The 27,105-nt window shown below is 43.7% G+C and overlaps 1 protein-coding gene across 1 annotated transcript; it reads right to left on the bottom strand.

Annotated features, from left to right (window-relative positions):
- On the bottom strand, nt 1-26,911 carry alx1 (ALX homeobox 1). Its single transcript, XM_078221155.1, has 4 exons — nt 26,599-26,911; nt 18,033-18,337; nt 6,792-6,920; nt 1-597 (listed from the first exon to the last, which is right to left on the bottom strand). Exons 1-4 carry the CDS (start codon nt 26,828-26,830, stop codon nt 277-279), a joined length of 987 nt encoding a protein of 328 aa, XP_078077281.1. The 5' UTR covers nt 26,831-26,911; the 3' UTR covers nt 1-276.
- Nucleotides 26,912-27,105: the final 194 nt, after the last annotated feature.

Genomic DNA, 27,105 nt, shown 5'->3' on the forward strand with positions numbered 1-27,105 from the left:
TACATTGGGCCAAATGGTATCCTGTTGCATTGTAAAATTCTGTGATTGAATGTGTACACCACAGTCTTTAAACACCCACACACAATCTTTTGTTCAATCAGTTCGACCTCTGATACGACCTTCTCTATCAGCATCAAGGGTGCTTCGAAGAAAATAACCTGTGCATTGCTCTCGGCTGATCCTACTTCCTTGTTTAAGATGTAGCAGCTTATTAGTGTTTTCCAGGAGCAGAGTTGCCCCGGATATGTTCATTAATGGTTTGTCTTCTACTTTGAATTACATCGCCCATGAGATGTTGGCAGTGTGTTCCTTGGCTTTCATCCGAAGCACAGCAATACTTGACGATCTGCGTTCGCACTCTGGCCTCGGCTCGAAGGCATGTCCATCAGAGGAGCCAGAAAGTACAGAGTCATTGAAGAGGTTGTTCAGAGCAACTTGATTGAACTGGCTTTGGTGATTCGATATGCCCATGTAGGCGCTGCCATTTCTGTGAGTGTGAGGGTAAGGTGACATACAGGGGGACGATTCGCGGGGTAGCACGCACGACGAAACTGCGGAGCCGGTGGAGTTATTCCCTGCCCACAAATTGTTTTGCAGCTGGAGAAAGACAAAAACAGACGCGAGCATGAATGTATCCATTTTCTATTCAGACCGAGTGGTCGGCAGCTGCTCAGATACCCAGTAAAACTTCACAACCATTTTGTTCCTTCAGCGTTATTATTTCACATTTTACAATACAAGTCCTTTTATCTTATCCCTTGAGGGCAAAGTTAAGCACAGAAAATTCCTGTTCTCTTTTCCCAGATAAAACCTTGTGAGAACGAAATGTTTGAAATCTCATGCTCTGATTAACTTCTATAAATAACTTTTAGAATATAGTCAACTCCTTGTTGTAACGGATCAGAATTTAAAATTTGATTCTTGGCTTTAAATGTCCTAACTGTTCAAATGTGGAGTTTGTATTTACATTCCCAGGTAACTAAAGCTAAATTGGCCCAAAAGGAAATGTCTTTAACACTTGAAATGTGTAAACAAATATTTTCATCCGATTGGAACTGGCTTGGGATAATGGAACATTTTTCAGAAGGGGAAGTTAACCAAAGGGCTACAAGAGTTGCTGATGTTTTACGATGTTTTCTTCGAATAAAGGGCCTGAATCCCGGGGAGATGACTGTGCCAGCAGAACCTGTGCTTGCCACAACAAACCTACTATACTCCTTCTACACCTATGACTGTGTGGCCAAATTCCCCTCCAATTCAATTTTCAAGTTTGCTGAAAACACCACCCGTAGTGGGTCGGATCTCAAACAATGACGAGACAGATTTCAGGAATGAGATAGAGAATCTGGCGAACTGGTGCGGCGACAATAATCTCTCTCTCAATGTCAACAAAATGAAGGAGAATATCATCGACTTCAGGAAGCGTAAAGGAGAACATGCCCCTGTCTACATCAACGGGGATGAAGTACAAAGGGTCGAGAACTTCAAGTTTTAGGTGTCCAGATCACCAACAACCTGTCCTGGTTCCCCCGTGCTGACACTATAGTTAAGAAAGCCCACCAACACCTCTACTTTTTCAGAAGACGAAGGAAATTTGGCATGTCAGCTACGATTCTCACCAACTTTTACAGATGCACCATAGAAAACATTTTTTCTGGTTGTATCACAGCTTGGTATGGCTCCTGCTCTGCCCAAGACTGCAAGGAACGACAAAAGGTCGTGAATGAAGCCCAATCCATCATGCAAACCAGCCTCCCGTCCATTTACTCTGTCTACACTTCCTTCTGCCTCAGCAAAGCAGCCAGCATAAGTAAGAACCCCACACACCCCGGACATTCTCTCTTCCGCCCTCTTCTGTCGGGACAAAGATACAAAAATCTGAGGTCACGTACCAACCGACTCAAGAACAGCTTCTTCCCTGCTGCTGTCAGACTTTTGAATAGACTTACCTTTCATTAAGTTGACCTTTCTCTACACCCTAGCTATTACTTTAACACTACATTCTGCACTCTCTTGTTTCCTTCTCTATGAATGGTATGTTTTGTCTGTATAGCATGCAAGAAACAATACTTTTCACTGTAAGTTAATACATGTGACAATAATAAATCAAATCAAAATCAAATCAAACATTGTGTGATTTTGAGGAGAAATTAGATGTAGCTCTTGGGGCTAAAGGGATCAAGGGATATGGAGGGGAAGGCGGGATCAGGAGACTGATTTTGATGATCAGTCATGATCAAATGAATGGCGGGGCAGGCTTGAAGGGCCGAATGGCCGACTCCTGCTTCTATTTTTCGATGTAACTGGTTTTGTGCTGGTCCCATCCAGAATCCTGGGGTCAGGGAATTTACATGATTTAAGTAGGTGCTGGTTCCATTTCCGCACAGAAGGGGTGCCTGAACTCAGAGGGGGTGGAGGGGTGGGTGCAGCCTCCTGCCCCAGTCTACCAGAGCCAGGCAGTTTGAGTGGAATTAACAATGAGGCTGAATGGCCTGCAATTCAAAAAGGAAAAACTGATTGCCACAAAGATTTTTGTTTTAGATACTGTAGGTTTCCACTTCCAATGTTGAATTTTTAAATCTATCATTCTTGGAATGCGGGTGTCACTGGCAATTGATGGTATTTAATTTTTTTTATTAAGTCGTGGAACATGGGCGTCGCTGGCTGGGCCAGCATTTATTGCCCATCGCTAGTTGCCCGAGGGCAGTTAAGAGTCAACCACATTGCTGTGGCTCTGGAATCAGATGTAGGCCAGATCAGTAAGGAAGGCAGATAAAAGCAAATTACTGCGGATGCTGGAATCTGAAACCAAAAGAGAAAATGCTGGAAAATCTCAGCAGGTCTGGCAGCATCTGTAAGGAGAGAAAAGAGCTGACGTTTTGAGTCTAGATGACTCTTTGTCAAAGGAAGGCAGATTTCCTTCCCTAAAGGACGTTAGTGAACCAGATGGGTTTTCCCAACAATCAACAATGGTTTTATGGTCATCAGTAGATTCTTAATTCCAGATTTTTTTTATTGAATTCAAATTCCACTACCTGCAATGGCGAGATTCAAACTTGGGACCCCAGAACATTAGCTGAGTTTCTGGATTAACTCCTGGTATGGAGGGTCTTAGCTATGAGGAGAGATTGGGTAAACTGGGGTTGTTCTCCCTGGAAAGATGGAGAATGAGGGGAGATCTAATAGAGGTGTACAAGATTATGAAGGGGATAGATAGGGTGAACGGTGGGAAGCTTTTTCCCAGATCAGAAGTGACGTTCACGAGGAGTCACGGGCTCAAGGTGAGAGGGGTGAAGTATAACTCAGATATTAGAGGGATGTTTTTTACACAGAGGGTGGTGGGTGCCTGGAATGCGCTGCCAAGTAGGGTGGTGGAGGCAGGCACGCTGACATCGTTTAAGACTTACCTGGATAGTCACATGAGCAGCCTGGGAATGGAGGGATACAAACGATTGGTCTAGTTGGACCAAGGAGCGGCACAGGCTTGGAGGACCGAAGGGCCTGTTTCCTTTGCTGTACTGTTCTTTGTTCTTTGTTCTTAATAGTCGAGCGATAATGCCAATAGGCTATTGCTTCCCCAACAGCTCATTGCCCTGACTGCTCAGCTAGTGTCGAGGGCTGTTAAAAGTCAAGCACATTAATGTTGGATCCAAATGGGTAAGGACAACAGATTTGAATCACCAAAGGGCATCAGTGAAGTGAACCACTCGGGTTGTTTACAACATGGAGCTTTTGTTTGTTGCATCTTTTTAATTCCAGATTTCGAAAACTTTTCAAGAACAGGTTGGAAGCTGAGCACTTAAAGAGAGACGGTTATTGTTCACAGAGGACGGTAGCGTCAGAGAGAACAGAAACTGCGAGAGAAAGACACCGTAAGGATGAGGACAAATATAGATACTGCAAAATGAGGTGACAGAGGCAAAGGGAAAAATACATTGTTTCAAAAATTTTCAGAGAGAAAAGGAGAAATAGAACAGAGAGACAAACACGGAGGCAAACATTCACAATTTCTATTAATAGGAAAGAAAGAAAATATATAAACTGCAGTTACACTGGAGAGAAAATATCACAAAAGCTAAGGAGAATACAAAACTCATTTTTTGTCATTTATCTGAATATTGTTATTGGTTTCCCTGTCTCTCAAGAAACAATGGGTGCACGCCAACGGCCATGCCTAGCGGGTTCTGCGTTTCCCAAGCAACAGAGAACCCCCTCTCAGCCTTGCTGGTGGAGTAATAAGGAGTGCAAAGCACATCGTTTGGCACCAATTTTGCTGCAGGAACTGCCGGAACATTCTCCATCACAAAGCATGCACTCACACTAAGGGGTAATTTAAAATGGCCAATCCACCTAACCTGCACATCTTTGGACACTAAGGGGCAATGTAGCCTGGTCAATCCACCTAACCTGCACCTAACCTGGACTATGGGAGGAAACCCACACATACATGGGGAGAATGCACAAACTCCACACAGACAGACACCCAAGGCCAGTCAAACCCAGGTCCCTGGCACTGTGAGGCCTCCGTATACATAGCATCTGCTCAGATGAGGAGGATTGCAACAGACACCTCCAGATGTTGAAAGATGCCCTCATAAGAACAGGATATGGCGTTCGACTCATCGATCCACAGTTCCGACGCGCCACAGTGATAAACCGCACCGACCTCCTCAGAAGACAAACACGGGACACAGCGGACAGAGTACCCTTCGTCGTCCAGTACTTCCCTTGAGCGGAAAAGCTATGACATCTTCTCCGGAGCCTTCAACATGTCATTGATGAAGACGAACATCTCGCCAAGGCCATCCCCACTTCTTGCCTTCAACCGCACAACCTCAAACAGACCATTGTCCGCAGCAAACTACCCAGCCTTCAGGAGAACAGTGATGATGACACCACTCAACCCTGCCACAGCAACCTCTGCAAGACGTGCCGGATCATCGACACGGATGACATCATCTCACATGAGAACACCATCCACCAGGTACACGGTACATACACTTGCAACTCGGCCAACGTTGTCTACCTGATATGCTGCAGGAAAGGATGTCCCGAGGCATGGTACATTGGGGAGACCATGCAGGCGCTACGACAATGGATGAATGAACACCGCTCGACAATCACCAGGCAAGAGTGTTCTCTTTCTGTTGGTGAACACTCCAGCGGTCACGGGCATTCAGCCCCTGATCTTCAGGTAAGCGTTCTCCAAGGCGGCCTTCACGACACACGACAGCGCAGAGTCGCTGAGCAGAGACTGATAGCCAAGTTCCGCACACATGAGGCCGGCCTCAACCGGGATCTTGGGTTCATGTCACACTATCTGTAACCCCCACGACTTGCCTGGGCTTGCAAAATCTCACTAACTGTCCTGGCTGGAGACAATACACATCTCTTTACCCTGTGCTTAACCCTCTCTCCACTCACATTGTCTGTACCTTTAAGACTTGATTACCTGTAAAGACTCACATTCCAACCATTATGTTGTAAATTGAGTTTGTGTCTTTATATACCCTGTTTGTGAACTGAAATCCCACTCACCTGATGAAGGGGCAGCGCTTCGAAAGCGAGTGGCTTGTGCTACCAAATAAACCTGTTGGACTTTAACCTGGTGTTGTGAGACTTCTTACTGTGTTTACCCCAGTCCAACGCCGGCATCTCCATGTCGTGAGGTAGCAGTGCTAACCACGGTGCCACGGTGCCGTACAAACAACATGTCATATATTATTTTTTGATTAATAAACTGATTTTTTTTAGACTACTTTTGGGGTGGTTTTGAATGACCACATTAGATTTTCTACCCACCCACTCTGAGTAGGAAGTTGAGCCCAGCACTTCAGACATCCTAAAAATCTGAGAATACAGCATTCCAGGAAATGTGACAAGGCAAAAGGAAAAGAGAGAAATGGGTGATGAGGAGGACAATCAAAGAATAGAAGGAGACCACTCAGCTTGTCATTGTCTGAGCTCGAACAAGGAGAAAGAGACAGGGAAAATGCAGAAAAAAATATCCCATCCATCTGAGGAAGAAAGAGGGAAACCTAGACGAAAGCAGAATAAGCTCTTAATCAGAAAATGTCTTTACTTTTAGAAGCTTGGGGCTCAATTGTGGGGCATTTTTGACTGAATCAAATGGACATAAATGTCTTCAAAGTTTGCGGGTATCCAAGAAACGATGATTGTGCACACTTCATGCAGATATAGATGTATTCTTGCCCTGTAGGCAATGCAAAATGATGTTCTTCAGGATGAAATACATCACAGAACAAAGAGAACAAGAGCTTTCTTTATCTTGAACATTTTGAAGTTATCAGCAGAAGACTTAAGTCTCCTCCGGTTTGCACTTTGCAGATCCAAAGTCAAAATAAATTTGCTATTCAAAGATCAAAGTCTCAGTTGCATTAATGTTGTGACTGTGTTCAGTTTGATTCATACATATATATATATATATATATATACATATAGATATAATTTAAATGCAGATTGGACTGGTGAATTATATCACCACCATGAGGAACATTTGTCAGATAATATTATCTGTTTCCATGAAACTGATCCAAAACGCATTGAAGTTCAGCAAAACGGAGCGGTGTCCCTATATTTGTGTTTCATGGTTCCAAAGAGAACTTGAGTTACTATATCAGGTAAATATATGCACCAAAAGCAAACTTTAAAAAAATTTTAAACATCATTAAGCCCATTGAAAGGACCTATTTATGATTTTTTTTTTAATGTGGGTAGACTACCTGTCAATTTGCAACATAGCATTATCCTCTGTGCCATTTTTGACCTACCTGTGAATAAGTCTCTGTTCGGGGTAAGAGGGAGACATCATAGGAGGTTGCAAAGTGGTTTCGAGCCTGTTGTAGCTGTCCATAGCGTTCCCTCTTTCTCCATTTTGCTCTCCTATTTTGAAACCAAACCTGCAAAGAAATAAAAGGCCTTTGCTCTAATTTATCACATTACAGAGGCTGATTGGCTGCTGATGGACATTGGGCTATACAGGTTGGCAGCAATGGAGCTCCTTCATTTGGTACAAATTCAGAGGAAAATCCTCTGGAACCTTTACCCGTGGATATTTTTAAACTTTCTTATGTGGGGGGTCCCTTGAAGATATTGGAGCAACTCCAAGGAATCCCTTCAAATATTAACAACATCCCAGTGTTCGCTGCTTTAACTTTAGAAAGACTTGCCAACACATTTTTGCTGGTATATTTTAAGAGCAAACATTTGCTAATGAGTAAATACAAACTCCCACGACTTCAAAGACACCAGTTTGAAAATATTTGCTTTATAGATCATAGAAACCCTACAGTGCAGAAAGAGGCCATTCAGCCCATCGAGTCTGCACCGACCACAATCCCACCCAGGCCCTACCCCTATATATTTACCTGCTAATCCCTCTAACTTACGCATCTCAGGACACGAAGGGCAATTTTTAGCATGGCCAATCAACCAAACCCACACATCTTTGGACTGTGGGAGGAAACCGGAGCACCCGGAGAAAATCCACGCAGACACAAGGAGAATGTGCAAACTCCACACAGACAGTGATCCAAGCCGGGAATTGAACCTAGGTCCCTGGAGCTGTGAAGCAGCAGTGCTAACCACTGTGCTGCCATGCCGCCCCAATGCAATAGGATAAAAATTCACCCTGGCCAGTTGTGTTAAATGGACAACAGCAAATTGGCAGACTTTAGAAAATCAAGTAGATTGTTGATCTACAAGGAGACCAAGTGTTTTGGATGGAATTCACAACCAGAAAAAGTAGTTGAGGCCAAAACATTGTGAGATTTCAAGAAGGAATTACATATAGCTCTTTGGGCTAAAGGGATCAAGAGATCTGGGGGAAAGGGGGGATCAGGATATTGGTGATCAGCCATGGTCAAAATGAATGGTGGAGCAGGCTCGAAGGGCTGATTGGCCTGCTCCTGCTTCTATTTTGAACATTTCTATGACCCAAGCCAATAACGAACCCGGGTCCCTGGTGCAGTGAGGCAGCAGTGCTAACCACTGTGCCACTGTGCTGCCCCTACCAAGTGCTGTATAAATGCAATGTGAAATATGCTATATGAATGCAATTTTTTTGAGGTAGCACAGGGCTACATTAAATACAAACACATTAATGCATCAATACTTGTTTAGATTGGATTTGGAAGACAAGTCAAAGCAACATGTTTACCCTGCTAAATCATCTCTGTCAGCCCATTAATGAGTTTGAGGATCCATGAATAAAGGACTATAATCCTGGTCTACCATAAAAGCAAATGATGATTATTCACAGGCACACTTTTTCGTCTGGGTGCCAAACACTAAGAGGGCATTAGGGACCATGTACTTCCAATGGATTCATTCATGATTATACTTGGCAAAACACTGCAGTGGTGGTACAAGTATTGTAGTGATATGTATTCATCAGGCATAAAGGTAAAGTTACCAGAGTCCCTGATGCAAACTATTGATGATTTAACCTGAGGATCACCACACCACAGGCAAGGGACAAAGTGGACCTTCATGAACAACCTCAGCCGGAATGGGGATTGAACCTGGGCTATTGGCATTGTTCTGCATCAACTAACCAGCCATCCAGTCAACTGAGCTAACCGACATATCATCAGGTATATTGGGTGACTGATGACCAACCTGTTTGGCCGCAATGTATACACAACTTCTATTGCCCTCAAGTGGGACTTGACCCTAGAGCAGCTGACCCAAAGATACAGGATACCCCTGCTGCACTGCAAGACGTCACGTGCACCATTTCCCCTAATCCAAGCTAAACTAGCACCAGCATGAAAGCGATGTTCCTGGTCACCAGAGATCAACACCAGTTCTCACTTTAAGCAAGAACTTACACCTGCATCCTTATGCTCCAATTCTTTAAACATAGAGCAAAGACTTTTGATTCTGCTCACCTTGCTTATTCTGATAGTAAGTGCCAGAGGTAAGTTAGAAAATAGCAAAATAAAATGAGCAACAATGGAAAAGACTTCTAAAACTCAAATATAAAAAAAGGCCTACAGCTTTTTGTTTCAAATATTTAACATAATAGTCTAGATGATTATCAGTTTGTGTGATCCAATAATGATACAGGCAGGGCCTTTGGTACTAATAAATCACCAAACCCTGAAACTTGGAAAGCAATTGGAAGTCAATTATTGATGAGGTTGTCCAGCCACTCATGAGAAGGATCTGATAATATTGCATGGCGCAGTCAAGGCATAGAGTTTGGAAGATAATTAGAAACAGGTTTTGGGAGAAATGGGAAGCAAAATCAGTGCTGCGGAGGTTGTGAAACTCTTGGCGTTCTCTCCTCAACATGTCATGTTAAAAGCACCAATTATCTCCTTCACGTCTTTTCTGTTGTTGGGGAGATGACACATTTTACCACATCCAGTCCCGCTGGCATAATTTAACAGAGCTTCATAAATATTCATGACCTGGCTGTTCAAATCGAGGAAAATAAAGGCATTGATTATTTTACTGGGCTTTTGTAGTCAATACTTGATTTTTAAAGAAGACAACTATTATGTATACACCTATCGATATATGGTGCATAAAGAACCACATGGAGAGGTAGACTTGATAACTTGAACACTGGGAGCTTTTTATTGTAGGTGTGTCACTGTTCCACAGTCAGACTGCTCAGCCGGGTCACACACTGGCAGGAGCTAATTCCCAGACCTGCACTCTTAAAGGGACAGGACACACCCCAAACCCCAACATATATTATATACATACATCACAGCAACTTGATGGAAACACATACCTTGGAAATCTCTGTCTAATAAGTAAGGGAGCAGGGAGGCAGCATTGGGTTGCTGTTACCATGCCAATATGCATGTTAGCATTTTACTTTTACCTCAAAGAGCAAGGAAACTTTGGCCGGAATTCTCCCAAATTGTGCGTGTCAAATTTGCATGAAAACTGGAGTAAATCATGCTGCTTTTTAAAAAGTTTAAAGTTTATTTATTAGTCACAAGTAAGGCTTACATTAACACTGCAATGAAGTTACTGTGAAATTCCCTTAGTCGCCACACTCCGGCACCTGTTCACCTCAATGCACCTAACCTCAATGGGAGTATCAAAATGAATCTCCCACGCTGTGTGCACTCTGTCAGCACCGAGATCGACGCATGTGCAGTGGCCCCACACTGCCGGCCTCCCGACTGCTGGCCAGCTTAATTGCTGGCCAGCTCGATAGCTGGCCAGCCCTGCGACCTCTGCAAAGCCAGCCTTCTACACCCCCACAGTCCCGCTGACCATATCCGGCCCAGCCTTCACCCCACCCCACAGCCCCAATCTCCCGCTCCCCCCCTCCAATTCCCCTCACCCCCCCATCAGCAGTCCCAATCCGCACCCCCGCACTCCCGAGCCCCCCCTCCCCCGCAGTCCCGAATGCTCCAGCAGGCTGACCCCCCAGCCCGATGGCCAGCCCCGATCGCTGGCCTCCCTCCCTCTGGTACCAATCCCTTTGCAGAGTGGCAGTGGGACCTCCCACCCACACTGATTGCCCCACCAGGCCCCGCCCCATCAGGCCCTGCCCCTAGGCCCCACCCCCTTGGCACTGCCAAGGTTCCCCCGGGCATTGGCATTTTATCCCTTGGGAAATGCCGGGGGCACAGGCTGGCACTGTCAAGATGTCAAGGCCCAGGGAGCACCCCCCCTACCACCTGAACCTCTGGGGGGCCGCGACTGCCCCCCCCATCACTCCAGTGGGGTTGGGCCGATAGCTCCCCAAAAGTGGGGAGCTATATTCATCCCTGCTGGAGCGAAACACTCCAGCTGGGGGGTGGAGTGTGGGGGGGGGGGGGGGGGGGGGGGGGGGGGGGGCGGGAGGCGGAAGAGATGCTAGTGGGCCCAGAGACTTCAGTCTTGGGCCCGCTAATCACATTTAAAATATATGGTAATGAACATTACCATAATTTATGTGCTTTCCCGCCAATTTCTGGCGCAAATGTGATGCCACCGGAAATCCAGCGCTGGGGGACGCTAGCGGGCTGGGATATAAGAACATACGATCATAAGAACTAGGAGCAGGAGTAGGCCATCTGGCCCCTTGAGGCTGCTCCGCCATCCAATAAGATCATGGCTGATCTTTTCGTGGACTCAGCTCCACTTAGCCGCCCGCTCACCACAACCCTTAATTCCTTTACTGTTCAAAAATGTATCTATCCTTGCCTTAAAAACATTCAATGAGGTAACCTCAACTGCTTCACTGGGCAGGAAATTCCACAGATTCACAACCCTTTGTGTGAAGAAGCTCCTCCTCAACTCTGTCCTAAATCTGCTTCCCCTTATTTTGAGGCCATGCCCCCTATTTCTAGTTTCACCTGCTTCTATGTTATCTATTCCCTTCATAATCTTATATGTTTCCATAAGATCTCCCCTCATTCTTCTGAATTCCAATGAGTATAGTCCCAGCCTACTCAGTCTCTCCTCATTAACCAACCCTCTCAACTCCGGAATCAACCTAGTGAATCTCCTCTGCACTCCCTCAAGTGTCGGTATATTCTTTCTCAAGTAAGGAGACCAAAACTGTACACAGTACTCCAGGTGTGGCCTCACCAGCACCCTATACAGCTACAACATAACCTCGCTGTTTTTAAACTCCATCCCTCTCGCAACGAAGGAAAAAATTCTATTTGCCTTCTTCATGACCTGCTGCACTTACAAACCAACTCCTTGTGATTCTTGCACAAGGATACCCAGGTCCCTCTGCACAGAAGTATGCTGCAATTTTTTATCTTTTAAATAATAGTCCATTTTGCTGTTATTCCTACCAAAATAAATGACCTCACATTTACCAACATTGTACTCCATCTGCCAGACCCGCCCAATGTGGATCCCACGCATGGGGCGCCACTGGAATCTCCCAGCCCACTGCGCTAAAAAACTAGCGCAGCGGGATAGGAGAATTGCCCCTTTTATCTGTCCAATGGGATGTTGAACTAGGGGCCCTTCTGCCTTCTCAAGTAGATATAAAAGATCCCACGGCACTTTTTTGAAGAAAAGCAGGGGTGTTATCCCTGGAGTCCTAGCCAATAATTACCCCCCAATCAATATTAATATTATCAGTTATTATCACCTTGCTGTTTGTGGGATCTTGCTGAGTGCAAATGGGCTATCCCATTTCCTACATTACACTTCAAAAGAGATTGGTTGGCTGTAAAGTGGTTGTCCGACAGTCCTTGAAAGGCGCTGTGTCTGAGCAAGTATTTTCTCTTTTTAGAAGCCACTTCAGGCTGATAATAAATGGAACTTGACATGTCTTGAAAAGCTGTAATATTCTTAAGGAGCTCATATGGCAAAACGAAGAACAGCGCTCAAGTGATACCATCAAATCCACGGAACCCTGAGGCTGTGTGACAGTTTGTAACAAACAGAAATCCAGCCGTTATTTTTATAATCCGATCTTTCATTGAGCTGTTTATTGCAACATGCTCCTCTCGCTGTTGGCATGGGTTTCCATTCATTGCAGAACAAAAGGAGAGTTATGTTTTCACATTCTTCTAGATGATGGGAAGATGTGCAAAAACCGCATTCTGTTCTTGCGGTCATTTTAACAGCATACATGTTATAACTGCGGTCCATTCATTGAGCAATTCAGAGATTTCAACTATGGTTTTGATTAGAATTTTTACAGGAACCAAAATTTACCACTTAAATTTATTGATAGGCGTCAAAAGTAAGCTTATACTGCAATGAAGTTACTGTGAAGATCCCCTAGTCACCACACTCCAGTGCCTGTTTGGGTATACTGAGGGAGAATTTAGCATGGCCAATCCACCTAACCAGCACATCTCTCGGACTGCGGAAGGGAACCAAAGCACTATGTAGACACAGGGAGGACGTGCAGACTTTGCGCAGATAGTGACCCAAGTTGGGAATCAAACCTGGGTCCCTGGCGCTGTGAGGCAGCAATGCTAACCACTGTGCCACCCTTCACCAGTTGATCCCATTTATTAGCATAAAAGTTTTGATAGACTAAGATGTGTGAATTCTATTATGATTCCACCCTCCACCCTCCGCCCCCATAATGTTATCCATCATCTCTCTTAGGATACATAACAGGGAAATATTATAGACTTTGTCTCAACTAGGTACAAAAGATGTTAGAGAAGGTTTCAACCAGCTTGACTATGGGAATTGAAGTTGCACTATCTGTGTGTCATTGCGTGTGGTGTTCTGTTGATGATTTAGCTAGTGCCTAAAGAAAGGTAGAATGTCAGTAAACATTTGAAGATTATCCCGAAAAATGAAAATTGGTGCTTTCAAATCTGAAATTGGCAAGCCTGTGCGATATCAGTTATTACATTTCAGCCCTTGTAGTAATTACTTACCCTAAGGTTATTACACCATGTGTACTATGTTGACAGCAGTCAACAACTACTATAGCATAATGTATGCCCAGGAGTACAGCATAATAGCTCACAGTGACAAAATCTTGAATGAGTTATGGCTGGGGAAAGTAATACTGCATCAGACGACTCCCTACGAAAAGACCCTATCAATTACCAGTACTTGCTGTGTGTGATTTTGATAACCAAATACCATAATTTTACATTTAAAAATCTCGGGAGGATTTCCGAGCATACCCAAGTGATAACAAACACTCAACCAATTTCAGAAGTAGAGATAAAAATTTCTTGGTTAACCACAATATAGTTTATTCGCGAGATCTCGGAGGAGATTTTGAATTAAAACAAATAAATGCATCGTGTTTTAAGGCCAGAAATCATTTGAAGGCACATGTTGACACACCAATGGAAACAAGACTTATTTGCATTGCTACTCACACATGGAGGCAGGTTTTACATGTTAGCGACGAGATATTGATAAAAAATTCTTCTCATTGCCAGGGCGATGCTAATGAGATAGCATTCTGAAAAAATGCACAGTAACTAGTTGTAGTGATAGTTCCCAGCACTTTTTTTTTTGTTTAACTTTTGTTTTTTTATTGGAATGGAATTGTTGTCAAAATAATGTTGAGACTAATGGCCCTTGCCACTATTATTGCATAAGTGGTGCCTTCAGTTGAGGGGCAGATCTGAGGTCACTACTAACATCCAGAAGCTGCTATCCAAGTTGCATAGATCTACCATTCGTTTTGCAAAGGTGTCATTTCACTGTCAATCTCACCACTGACATACATTCAAGTTGCTCTGTTTGTGCAGTCGCTAAAAATTAAGCATGTCACAGATATTTAGGGCGATTCATTAGTCATGACAGTGCTCTTTTAACCACAATAATTTTAAATTACTGCATTCAACTTCTCTGGCACCGAAAATCAGTGAGAAATGTGCAGAATCTCATTCTTCCACATTTTGAATATTTCAAGGAAATTTTAAAAACATCAGATTTTAAATTTTAACTTTTCAGCCATGGTTCAATTGGCTCAAACTTATACTGAAAATGCTGGAAAATCTCAGCAGGTCTGGCAGCATCTGTGGAGAGAGAACAGAGCCTATGGCCGCAATTCTCCCATCCTGACCCACAACTCTTCTGGCGGGTCAGGGTGGGAGATGCGCGTCGCTGGCCTTGTTCCGGGATTTGCGCATGCACCAGGAATGCATGCGCATCTTTCAGAGCCAGAGAACAGTCGCCGGTCAGACCATGCTGGAAACCAGCGGGAAGACTGGTAAGTCATTTGAATCTTTTTTTAATATGTTTTAAATGTATTTTAAATCACATTTTCGAGAACTTACCAATCCCGATTGAATCTCCCACCCCACCAGGAGTACTTCATTCTGGCGGGGTTTAGAGTAGCTCCCCACATTCGGGGAACTAGCAGGAGACCCCGCCGGAATGAAGTGGGGGCAATCGGGGCCCCCCCAGAGGGTCAGGCGGTGGGGGGATGCCCCCTGGGCATGGGCACCTTGGCAGTGCCAGCCTGTGCCCTCTGGCACTGCCCAAGGGGCAAAGTGCCCATGCCCAGGGGGCACCTTGGCACAGCCCACTGGCCTTCAGGCAGTGCCAAGGGACAGCCTACTTTGGGCAGGGCCTAGGAGTAATCAGTGGGGGTGGGAGGTCCCGCTGCCACTCTGCATGGTGATTGGTCTGGGATGGAGGGAGGGCGGCAATTGGGGCGGGCTGGGGGGTGGAGGTGGTCTGCTGGTGGGGGCCTGCCTCCTGGGGTGGGGGGGGATGGTCTGACCCCGGGAGAGATCAGCGAGGGGGGGGAGTCTGCCGGGGTGAGGACGGTGGGCGGATCACCACTGCTTGGGGGGGGGGGTGGGGGGGGGGGGTGGCATGGGCTGGACACCTCGGTTCTCTGGGGTGGGGGGGTGGGGGAGGGGTCAGGGCTGGCCCGGGAATTGTTGTGGGGTCCGTGATCGGGCCGTGGGGGTGGGGGGGGGGGGGGGGGGGGGGGGGGGGGAGGGGGGCTGGAGAGGCAGCACTCTGGGGGTCCCAGGGAGACTGACAAATCGGGACCACTGCACATGCGCAGAGTTCCAGAACTGTCAGACTCCGGCGTGAATAGGCATCGCCCCCCTGTGTTTTTAATGAAATTCATGATTGGGACCTCTGCAGTGCACAGAGTGGGGCGTAAAAGTAAAGTTCATTTATTAGTCACAAGTAGGCTTACATTAACACTGCAATGAGGTTACTGTGAAATTCCCCTAGTTGCCACAGTTCACGCGTTTTCGGGTCAATGCACCTAACCAGCACGTCTTTCAGAATGTGGGAGGAAACAGGAGCACCCAGAGGAAACCCACGCAGACACGGGGAGAACGTGCAGACTCCACACAGACAGTGACCCAAGTCGGGAATCAAACCCGGGTCCCTGGCGCTGTCAAGCAGCAGTGCTAACCATGGTGCCACTATGCTGCCCCATGAGATTCAAGTGAGAAGTTGAACTGAAAAAACAGTCGGAATCTAGAACAGTTTTCCCACCAAATCAGTGCTTTTGGGAGAATCGCGGCCAATGTTTCAAAACATTGGCTCTATTTTCTCTCCACAGATGCTGTCAGACCTGCTGAGATTTTTCAGCACTTTCTGTTTTTGTTTCAGATGCCAGCATCTGCAGTACTTTGCTTTTATTTTGACTCAATCTTATGTCTGAGTCATAAGCTGCCAGGTCTCACTCTGGGGCTTAAGCACAAATAATCAAGGCTGGCACTCCAGTGCAGTACTGAGGGAGCCTTGCGCTGTCAGAGGTGCTGCTTTCAGATTAAATGTTAAGCTCCACTCTGCCTGCTAAACCTGTGGACATGAAAGAAACCATGGCATGACTTTAAAGATGAGCAGACAAGTTATCCACAATGTCCTGGCCCTCAATCAACATCACAAAAATGGATTATCTGGTCATTATCACATTGCTGCTTGTGGCGGTTTGCTGCGCAAATTGGCTTCTACATGTCCTAAATTCATTAATGAGCCTAAATAACATGGGTGGCATGGTGGCACAATAGTTAGCACTGCTGCTTCACAGCCCCAGGGACCTGGATTCGATTCCCAGCTTGGGTCACTGTCCCTGCAGACTCTGCATGTTCTCCCTGTGTCTGCGTGGGTTTCCTCCAGAGTGCTTTGGTTTCCTCCCACTGTCCGAAAGACGTGCTGCTTAGGTACATTGGCCATGCTAAAGTCTCCCTCAGTGTACCCGAACAGGCGCCAGACTGTGGCAACGAGGGGATTTCCACAGTAACTTCCTTGCAGTGTTAATGTCAGTCTACTTGTGACACTAATCAATAAACTTTAAAAATGACATTGGCTGTAAGTGCTTTGAGATGAACAGTGGTCATGAAGACTTTGAGGTAAATGAAAATCTTTATTTCTGTTTCTTTACTGCTCCTTTTTTCCAGTCTTTATCCAACCATTCTTTCAATCTCCATTTCTATTTCGATATTCTATTTACCCCCTTTAATTCACCCGCTCTCTCAGTTTTTTAGCCGGTTATTTCTCAATCTTATTAGGTAAGGGGCTTTTAGATAAGCACATGAATATGCAAGAAATAGAGGGATATGGACCAAGAGTCGGCAGAAGGCACTAGTTAAATTTGGCGGCATGTTCGGCACAATATCCTTTGGTTATTCTGTTTACTTAGGCCTCAAGGTGCCTTATTACTCTTGGTGCACCTTTATCAGCTTGCACTTGTAACAAATTTGTGGGCAAACTACTTCAAAGTGGAAGGTGCAGAGGCAAGTCTGAATAATGTTAGATGCCTTTACTCCAGAGTCTGCATATTTTTGTGGTCAGCAGCAAAGGAAGTTTTTGTTGTTTTTTTTGTGGTGAGACATCCTCTAATCCAACACCTAAGGGTCTGAAACGTCTGTGAGCAATGCGAGGAACAGTGAAACTCTTCAATCAGTCAGATTGAAGAATACTTACTAACCCACGCTGAGTTGAAAGCAGAAAATATAAAGCTGGAGGTAGAAATTAAATTCCAATCATGCACAAAGTTTAAGGAAGATTGATGGATTCACAGAGATTGAAAAAGACAAACTGACAAAGTAGAATTGATTTTTTTCAAATCTCCAACACTAATTAACCTCAGAAAGAATGAGCTGCTACGCTTGTAAAATTAAATTTTCAGTCCAGCAATGGTATTTGGTAATTAATACTTATAACACTGCTAAAAAATTAACTTACTGCTGAATGCACCAGCCCTAGTCTTTTCTGGTATGTGTAACATTAAACATAGAGCAGTACAGCACAGGAACAGGCCTTTTGGCCCACAGTGTTGTGCCGAACATGATGCCAAATTAAACTAATCCCTTCTGCCTACCCTTGGTCCATATCCCTCTATTCCTTGCATATTAATGTGCTTATCTAAAAGCCCCTTAAACACCCCATCGTATCTGCCTCCGCCACCACCCCTGACAGCACGTTCCAGACACCTAGCACTCTCTATGTAAAAGATTTGCCCCTCACATCTCCTTTGAACTTTCCCCCTCTTACCTTAAGTGCATGCCCCTTGTAACTATAATTAAATTAATTTACAGCGGTCAACAATATTACCAAATACACATTAAAAATATGATTTTATAGATTTTTTCTTAGTGAAAAGTAAACTGAATAATCTAGTTGTGTACCTGTACTCTGGCCTCAGTAAGCTCTGTCCGTAGAGCCAGCTGTTCCCTGGCATACACATCTGGATAGTGAGTTTTCTGGAAAACCTTTTCCAGCTCCTCCAATTGTAAACTGGTGAACGTTGTCCTATTTCTCCGCTTCTTCGTGCTGGAGACATTAGAGTCGCTTTTATCGACAGTTTGTTCCATGATGGATTTCTCTTCCAGCCCTTTGGGTGGGGACACCTTCATGTTGCAGTAGTTTTCGATGGGCCTTGAGAGGTCGCTACACACAGCTTGGCCCATGGACTTTGAAACGGCATAACTGACTGGATGACAAAGGAAATAATCAGACATTTGATGCGGGGAGCAATCCGCGTGTGAAATTTGCCAGCAAGAGTTCAAGAAAGTTATTAACAAACAATATTATTTTAAGAAGAACCATGTTCAGAACTCAGATACTCAATAGGCAAAGCATGTTATACGCATAAGCAGAACATAAAGAAAAGCATCTGGTTAAAGAATAAACAAATACCAGCGATCATGGTATATGAGATGTATAAGGTGACCCCATTTTTTTGGCCCCCAAAATCATGTTTCTGTATGCTAAAATAATTCCTTTTCAGCCCCAACATAGAATACTCGCATTCGTAGTCAGGCTCAATTTTTTACCCCACAAATAGAAGTTTGACTTATCAGTGTCTGATATCTTGAGTGCTAGGGTGGCACAGTGGTTAGCACTGCTGCCTCACAGCGCCAGGGACCCGGGTTCGATTCCCAGCTTGGGTCACTGCTTGTGCGGAATCTGCACATTCGTCCCGTGTCTGCGTGGGTTTCCTCCGGGTGCTCCGGTTTCCTCCCACAGTCCAAAAATGTGCAGGTTAGGTGGATTGGGCCATGCTGAATTGCCCCTCAGTGTCAGGGGAACTAACTAGGGTAAAATGCATGGGATTATAGGGATAGGGCCTGGGTGGGATTGTGGTCGGTACAGACTTGTTGGGCTGAATGGCCTCCTTCCGCACTGTAGGATTCTAGGTGTTGGGGTTGCAAAGATGCGCAGAGCAGACCGCAGATGGCAAATATCAAGGATGGCAACCACGCCAGCAGTTCTATTTTATACTCAACATATATGTAAACCTACATTTTTGGCCAGATTCAGAGGTCAATTCAAATGTGGCATCCATCTTTTGCTGAGACTGAAAACTGAAAGGAAGCACATTCCTTTAAAGGAACCAAGCAAACCAAAAGTCATAGAATGCCTACAGTGCTGCGGAGGTTAATTCGGCCCATCGAGTCTGCACCAACCCCCTGACAGAATGTCTATCCCAGCCCCTCTCCCCCGCCTTATCTCGGTAACCCCATACATTTACCATGGATAATCCATCTAACCTACACATCTTTGGACACTAGGAGGCAATTTAGAATTCATAGAATCCCTGCAGTGCAGAAGGAGGCCATTGGGCCCACTGAGCCTGCACTGACAATGATCCTACCCAGGCCCTATCTCTTTAACCCCATATATATTTACCCTACTAATCCCCCTGACACTAATGGATAATTTATCATGGCCAATCAACTTAACTCGCACATTTTTGGATTGTGGGAGGAAACCGGAGCACCCGGAGGAAGCCCATGTAGATACGGGGAGAATGTGCAAACTCCACACAGACAATGACCCAAGGCTGGAATTGAACTTGGGTCCCTGGCGCTGTGAGACAGCAGTGCTAATCACTATGTCACCGTGCCACCCTATTTAGCATGTCCAATCCACCAAACCTGCACATCTTTTGGACTGTGGGAGGAAACCGGAGCACCCGGAGGAAACCCACACAGACACGGGGAGAACGTGCAGACTTTACACAGACTGTGACCCAGCTGCAAATCAAACCTGAGTCCCTGGAGCTGTTAGACAGCAGTGCTAATCACCGTGCCACTGTGCCACCCCAAGGAAAGAGTTAATTGAGTTGATTTTTACAGATTCATACTTCTCACCATGGTATCGAAAAAAATACAAATGTGTGTGTGGAGGACAGCAAGGGATGGAAAATCTTGTAAGGTCTACTGACCCTGCACCTGAACTCCTGGTATGCAAATCTGGTGGTTGAAGGCCCTCAGAAGGAGCACACATTCCTCAATTCTAGGGCCTCTGCTGTTCTTGATATTTATTAATGGCTCTGACTTCGAACATTTAGAAATGTAGAACATTGCAAATGATACAAAACTTAGAAGCATAGTAAACAGTGAGGAACTTAACAATAGACTTCATGATGGCATAGGCAGGTTGGCAGAATGGGTGGGCATATGGCAGGAGAAATTCAATGCAGAAAAATGTGAGGTGGGACATTTTGTTAGGAAGAGTGATGAGAGACAATTCAAGTCACATGGTACGATTGTAAAGGGGGTGCGAGAATAGGGAGAAGTGGGAGCATTATCTATGAAGGTGGCCAGACAGGTTAATAAAACCGTGAATTAATCCTACAGGATTGGAGATTTAATAAATCGCGGCACAGGGAACAAAAGCCAGGAAATTATGCAAACCTCATATAAAAGATTGGCCCACAGCTAGACCATGGTCTAATCTTGGGCACCATACTTCAAGAAATGTGGAGAAGGTACAGAAAGATTTACAAGAATGGTTCCAGGGATGAGAAATCACAGTTACATGGATAGTCGGGAAACAAAATGGGACTTATCCCAGCTGAACAGGCTAAGGAGAGATTAAAGAGGTATTTAAAAGTATAGTGGTTTAAATGGAGTAATTCAAGGGAAACTCTAGCCAGTAGTTGATGGGTCACTAACCAGAGGGCACAGGTTTAAAGTGCTCGGCAAAAGAACCAGAGGCAACATGTGGAAAAGTGTATTTAATCAGTGGGTTTGAAAAGCATTGTTTGATAAAGTAAAGGACACAGTTTCAATAATCGCCTAGAAAGAGGAACTGGAGAGAGAGAAAATGTGCAGGGATTAGGGGAAAGAATGGGGATGTGGGACTAAGGGGATCGATGCAAAAGCCAATGTAAATTCCATGGATTAAATGGTCTTTCTCTCTGCTGCACTGTTCTATGATTCTATGATTTTTCTGATGAGCTGAATGGGTTTTATGAACAAATTTTGTGGTTAATCACCTCTATGGGATGTGACGGAAATATTTGAAGAAAGTGAAGACTGATGAAAAAAGTGTGGAGATCACCTCAGTGAGGCATTGAAAAAAAGTGAAAAGAACTCAAAACTGATTGCAAAACTTAGGATGTTTAAATCAGGAATAAAATGAGAGATAGAAATCGTGGGAAAGCTACAACAGGCTACCGGCCACGGAACCTTGGATGCAGGACTCTGACCGGACACATGTTTCGATGAATGGTCAGTTCCATCTCTCCTCACTTCCTAGATACTAAGCACAAGATTAACCCTTGCAAAACTTGGCACAGACTTAAAATTGGGCCCCAACTCTCCATTCCTAGAATCTCTAGACTTTATACATTCTTGGGAGAGATAGCCAAAGTCTGAATGATTCAAAAGCCAGTTCTGTGACTAGAGAAACCCAAAGTATTCAGGAGAAAGATAAGATGTAATTTTTTACCTCATATGTAGACATGGCAATTATAGTAAGATTGTAAATGATATTTATTAAATGGCAACAAAAAATGAAGGATAACTCTTGTCATTATAAGCTTTATGTGTAAGTAAGATAATTCATAACAATTCACAAATTGCCCATTTGGAGAAGCAAACTTCATAGATACATAGATTGATGAAGATTCAGATAATGCGAGTTGGGAAACAAAATGACAATTAAGGTAACATTCTCCTGTACATCCTGGAAATTGAGTGGTATATATGAATGGGCCAATTGAAAGATTTAATCAAATTCTAAAATCAGCTCAGTAATATAGTTGAAAAGGAAATAAATTTAGTGACACAAAGTTGCAAAATGGGCCTGATGAATGAAATTGGCTATTACTGTACTTTGAGAAATGTTGTCCTTCTGCATTGACCAAGATCTGCAATCATTATTCTTGTTACATTCATCAGGTCCATTTTACAACCTTGTGTCACTAAATTTATTTCCTATTCAACTATATTACTGAGCTGATTTCAGGATTTGATCAAATCTTTCAATTGACCCATTCATATATACCACTCAATTTCCAAGATGTACAGGAGAATGTTACCTTAATTGTCATTTTGTTTCCCAACTAATATTATCTGAATCATCATCAATCTATGTATCTATGAAGTTTGCTTCTCCAAATACAGACCAAACTCATTTTGCCAAGTGAATCATTTTTGTTTCTGTATTTTATTATCATGTGATCCTCTTACTGACAGAAATACTTTTCACAAGCACATCAGTACATACAGCATATCATTGAATTTAGTTACTTGAGGCAGTTTAAAGCTGGCATTGTTTCTGATGAATCTTCACTTGCACATAACCAGAACTGGCCGATATGTAAACAGTCATATTTCTGGCATAGTTACTTCCCTTATTATAGATCCTCCAACTTCTTGCCATGTCAATGCCACGTTTGAAACACTAAATTGTTGAATTAACTTCCGCGTTATTGTTTTTAAACACCGGCCCTAAGTATCCCCATGCTCCCTCCTTAACAATCGAATAACATTCCAGCCACGAGCAGCTCTCACAGCGAGTTCGGGGATAGCTTCTAGCTTTATTCAGGGAGTTATGGAAAAAAAATGTTGATGTTGAACGATTCTCAAAGGGAAAAGTCACATCTCATTGGATCAGAACCTTATTATCACTGCGTGCTTACTGTAAGTTTTCGAGTTGGTAGATTAATAGTGACAACATAATCCGCTATCTCTGGATACCGTTACAGGAAAATTGACTGTTTTTTAAGAGACATTCGCTAGTTACCTTCTCTGCCGGTGTCTTGTTTTATTTTACTCTGTTATTAAAACTAACTACTGTATTAATCAGGGGCACAGAATCGCAACCATTTCTGGGGACAGTCTGTATTATTTTCTGCCGGCTAACAGAGAATGGCAGAGGTATAGCGTGCAATAGCAGTCTAGTCAGTAGATAAGATGTGACAATACATTATCCGAAGGTAAACTTATCAGACTTTGGCCTATTCTAATGCTTCGTCTCATCGTAGAGCCCGCTAGGAAAAAGTTACATGTTGCTGCGAAGTGAATTATCTCGCAACATTCAGTGCTTTATTTGAAAGTCTCCCCACTCTCCCACTTCAAGAAATTGTCCCAAACCTGTATCTGGAACTGCTGGTGTCCATGATTTTTTAAAAATAAATTCTAAAATGAAGTTGAATTTAAAACAGAGCATCATTCAATTGTGTTCGGAGGTTTTATTCTTTGCAATTTGCAGTGGGTGTATTTAATGTAAATTCAAAATATTACAAACCGGAGTATTTCAAATGAATTATTTGCCACACGGGTTCAGGTCGGATTAACTGGGCTAGTCCCAACACCCGAATTCAGGTTAAAATCGCGCGGTCATCAACCTTTTTGTAATGTCCGGTGTGATTTTAGGGAACTCGCTTTTCCATAGCCTCTCAGGAATTCCCTGGCAGCTTAATCAACGGGGAACTGGATTCAGAGGGCATTCCCAACAGTATTTTTGTTAATTCGTTCATGGGCTGTTGGCAAGATCAGCATTTATTATCCATCACTAAATCCAAAAAGAATGTGGCTAATGCTATTCAGATTTTCTAATTGATCTGTAAAGGGGAAGAGTTCTTGATGTTCTTGTTGATCTATGAACCGCCCCAAAATATCTATTTCAAATTTATCTTTCACCAATGAATACATCTCCAGAAAGGAGGGTGCGATCAGAAAATTAAAATGAAACATGGGTCAAAACTGGTGACAGATTTTGCCAATTTAATTTACCTTTTTTGTTCTTTGTCAACGCATTTATTATAAATAATTTATGACCAAACAGCCGCACAATGTTTCCCTACTGTAAAGACCGGAGCCTGAGATTTCAATGACTTGTTGTTAACTGGGATTTACACAACATTTGATTATTATATATCAGACTGGTGCGGATGGCTGGAGAAACAATGGAATAAAATCCACGGCAATTTTCACATATTTGCCTTCCGAATGGAACAATTGAGAGTTAAAATTTTAAACAATTAGACACCCCCAATCCTTCTCAAAAGGCGCAACAGCTGAATAATCATTTGTCTTAAAGAACGGAATTTGTCGATTTAAGAGCACAATTTTGCAATCCCCCCACACACACACATCAATTAACTATATTTAGCCAAAAAAAACTTGTAGTTGGACTCTTCAACTCCACCAGACTATTATTTGACACATTTTTATCTATTTGCCATTAACCTTTTCAAAGCATTTGTACCATCTGACCGCGTAGGCACACAAAATGTTTGCTCAAACATATTATTTTGGTCTGCGGGGCGCGTGGAGGACAAACACGTCTCTTTGTGTTATTCAGCCCGTTTCAAAATAGCATTTTTAAAGTTAAATAAGCGATTTCTCCAATCTCATTTCAAAGCAACTCGAATTTCCTATCGTGTGCTTGTGTTCAGGACCGGCGGTCGCTGGTGTTCTGAGCATTTCATTACAAAGAATCTCGGGTTAAACACAACGATTTGAGTTCACTTTATATATAGAAAAAAAAGAAACACAACAACGCAGAATGTACATTATTATGAGGTTTGCGGGTTTGTTTTTAAAGAGGAGGGGAGGGGGAAATGGCGATTAAGTCGGTCAGAATTGTGAACTTCATGCAAGTAAATGGAATTCTTCCCGATCAAATACATCCCAAGCGATTCACAGGCAGAGATTGTAGGGTTGAGATATTGGTCAGTGATATCAAAACATAAAAATTAAAGGGAGCCATCATAAATCAAAGATTCCCTATCAAATGTTAACCTTGTCCTTTTTTTTGTTTGAAATAAAACACACCCGGCCACCCGTTTCTTCCAAAATACACATCGAATTCAATCAGTATGGAGTAGCCGTATTTTAAAGCGATTATCTTTGAAAATTTTGAATATTTGTAAGGATGGAAACTAATCCAGAACAGATTGCTTTCTGACTTAGCAGATATTTCTTTTCGGAACTGAACCTCCTGAATTTCTTACTGTTTCAAATAACTCTCAGGATGTGGATATCACCAGACATTTCTGACCCATCCCCGGTTACCCAGGGAAGGTGCTGGTGGGGGAAGTTTTTTCTTCAAACATGCCAGTTGTTTGATGCATCGCCGAGGCTTACTAGGCCACTTAGGAGTCAGTCACATTGACTTGAGGCTGGAGTCACATACCGGTCAGACAATCTATCGGGCATTAGTGAACCAATTGAGGGGGGTTTCATTGCAATCAGACAAGTTCACTGCCACTGTTACTGACTTTTAGTGTCAGACTTTTCTGTTTAAAACCCCGAGCTCAAGTTGACAAATTGCCACGGTCGAATTTGAAGTGGGGTTTTCTGGTTTATTAGTGGGATGCCGGTCAGCAACACAACCCGCTGACTTGTGGCTGAACAAAGCCGGGCAGAGAGTCCTTCTGTTCAACATCAGTGCGATTTACCTTTGCAAATACTTCTTCTGTGGTAGGAGTGTGAATGCTCTTTTGACTGGGGGATTTTCACAATAACTTCACTGCAGTAAGCCTACTTGTGACACTAATGAATAAACTTTAGACTGGGCCTCAGAACAGGTTCCCGTTACCTCCACCCCCGCCGCCGAATCTGTCCAAAATGTAACTTTATACAGTATCTAGAGTTCAGCATGATGTGCAACCACCATCAAAGTTCAGATCTGAAATTGTTCAGGACTGGTTGAAGGTTGCACAGATCTTTCATCCCTTAATAACATCCCCTCCCCTCAAAAAAAAAGAATTGGAAAGTGGTAACCCCGAAAGAAACAGAAGATACTGCATTGGACAGAACCCATTTTGGTGGAGGGATTGGCGACTTTAAATATTTGCATTTAACAAATAAATATTTATGAATTGCGTTTCTTCCCCCAGTCCCGGGAAGAAATCAATATATAACAAATTGAAAAATCCACCTGGAATCTAAAATAAGCAAATACAAATGCTGTTTATATCCTTTTACGTGCAGCGGCGTTGGGGCTTTGCTAAAATCCATTGACTGTACAATTGATTATTGAAACATGAATGATAAACGGTTTGTTATTGTAACATATCGCCTCCACCCTCAGCAACTTGCTTCCCAACAGATATCTCTTCCTGTTTGTTATTTATGGTTCGGCTGATAGTGTACACAAGTTAGCAACGGAGGCAGTAAGCAATTCACGAAAACAGGGACATTATTTTCCTTTCGGAATGCATTATTATTTAAGACAAGTTACGACAGCTGTGTGGATAGCCGGCTGACTAAAACAAACTTAAACGAGAAAAAGAGTTTGTTGAATCTGTATTTAAATGTTCTGGTGACAAGATGATGTTTAAGTTAAAGTTTATTTATTAGTCACAAGTAAGGCTTACATTATCACTGCAATGAAGTTACTGTGAAATTCCCCTAGTCGCCACACACCGGCAATTTCAGACATAATCCACCCTCCCCTCTTTTTTACTGTGAATAAGCGTGGTTGGTGACGATATGGGCTGCTACCTACCGTTCCCACCGTCTTCGTGAACGGGTGTTTTCCCAATCCGTTCCTGGTGCTCGCTGCTTTCCATATGGATAAAGGTTTGGATGCGTTTCGATGCATTCTTGTTGTAGAAGGATCCCCCCTCCATACTCTCCATAACTTGCTCCAGGGTCGCTCCCGCGCCCATGTAATACTCGTTTCCCTTCGAATGATGGCCAACGATGGAAAAGTTCTCACTTGCAAATTCCATAATCATCTAAACCGAGTGATAGGGGCGGCAAAACAAAGCTGGTCGGGAGCGCTCGGTGCCCGCTGCTCGGAATGGGTTGGAGGGTTTTTTTTTGAGTGGAAACGGCAGCTTTTGGCCGTCGGTCAGGTTTGGAGAAACGGCTCTATATACAGTAAAAGCGCTGAGCGATAGAGTGCAACCTCCTCCCAACTTAATGAATATGCAAATCCCAGGATCGCTCTCTCCACCCTCTTGTCCATCCCCTGCTCCGAACGAAAATACATCGTAAAAGTGCCTGTGCT

The sequence above is a fragment of the Mustelus asterias genome, chromosome 9 (genome assembly GCF_964213995.1).
Source record: "Mustelus asterias chromosome 9, sMusAst1.hap1.1, whole genome shotgun sequence".
NCBI lineage: Eukaryota > Metazoa > Chordata > Chondrichthyes > Carcharhiniformes > Triakidae > Mustelus > Mustelus asterias.

Coding starts and splice junctions, on each gene's coding strand:
- alx1 (XM_078221155.1), bottom strand. CDS start 26,830: ATGATTATGGAATTTGCAAGTGAGAACTTTTCCATCGTTGGCCATCAT. Junction 18,338..26,598: donor TCACGAAGACGGTGGGAACG/GTAGGTAGCAGC, acceptor TTTGTCATCCAG/TCAGTTATGCCGTTTCAAAG. Junction 6,921..18,032: donor TTACTGAGGCCAGAGTACAG/GTACACAACTAG, acceptor ATTTCTTTGCAG/GTTTGGTTTCAAAATAGGAG.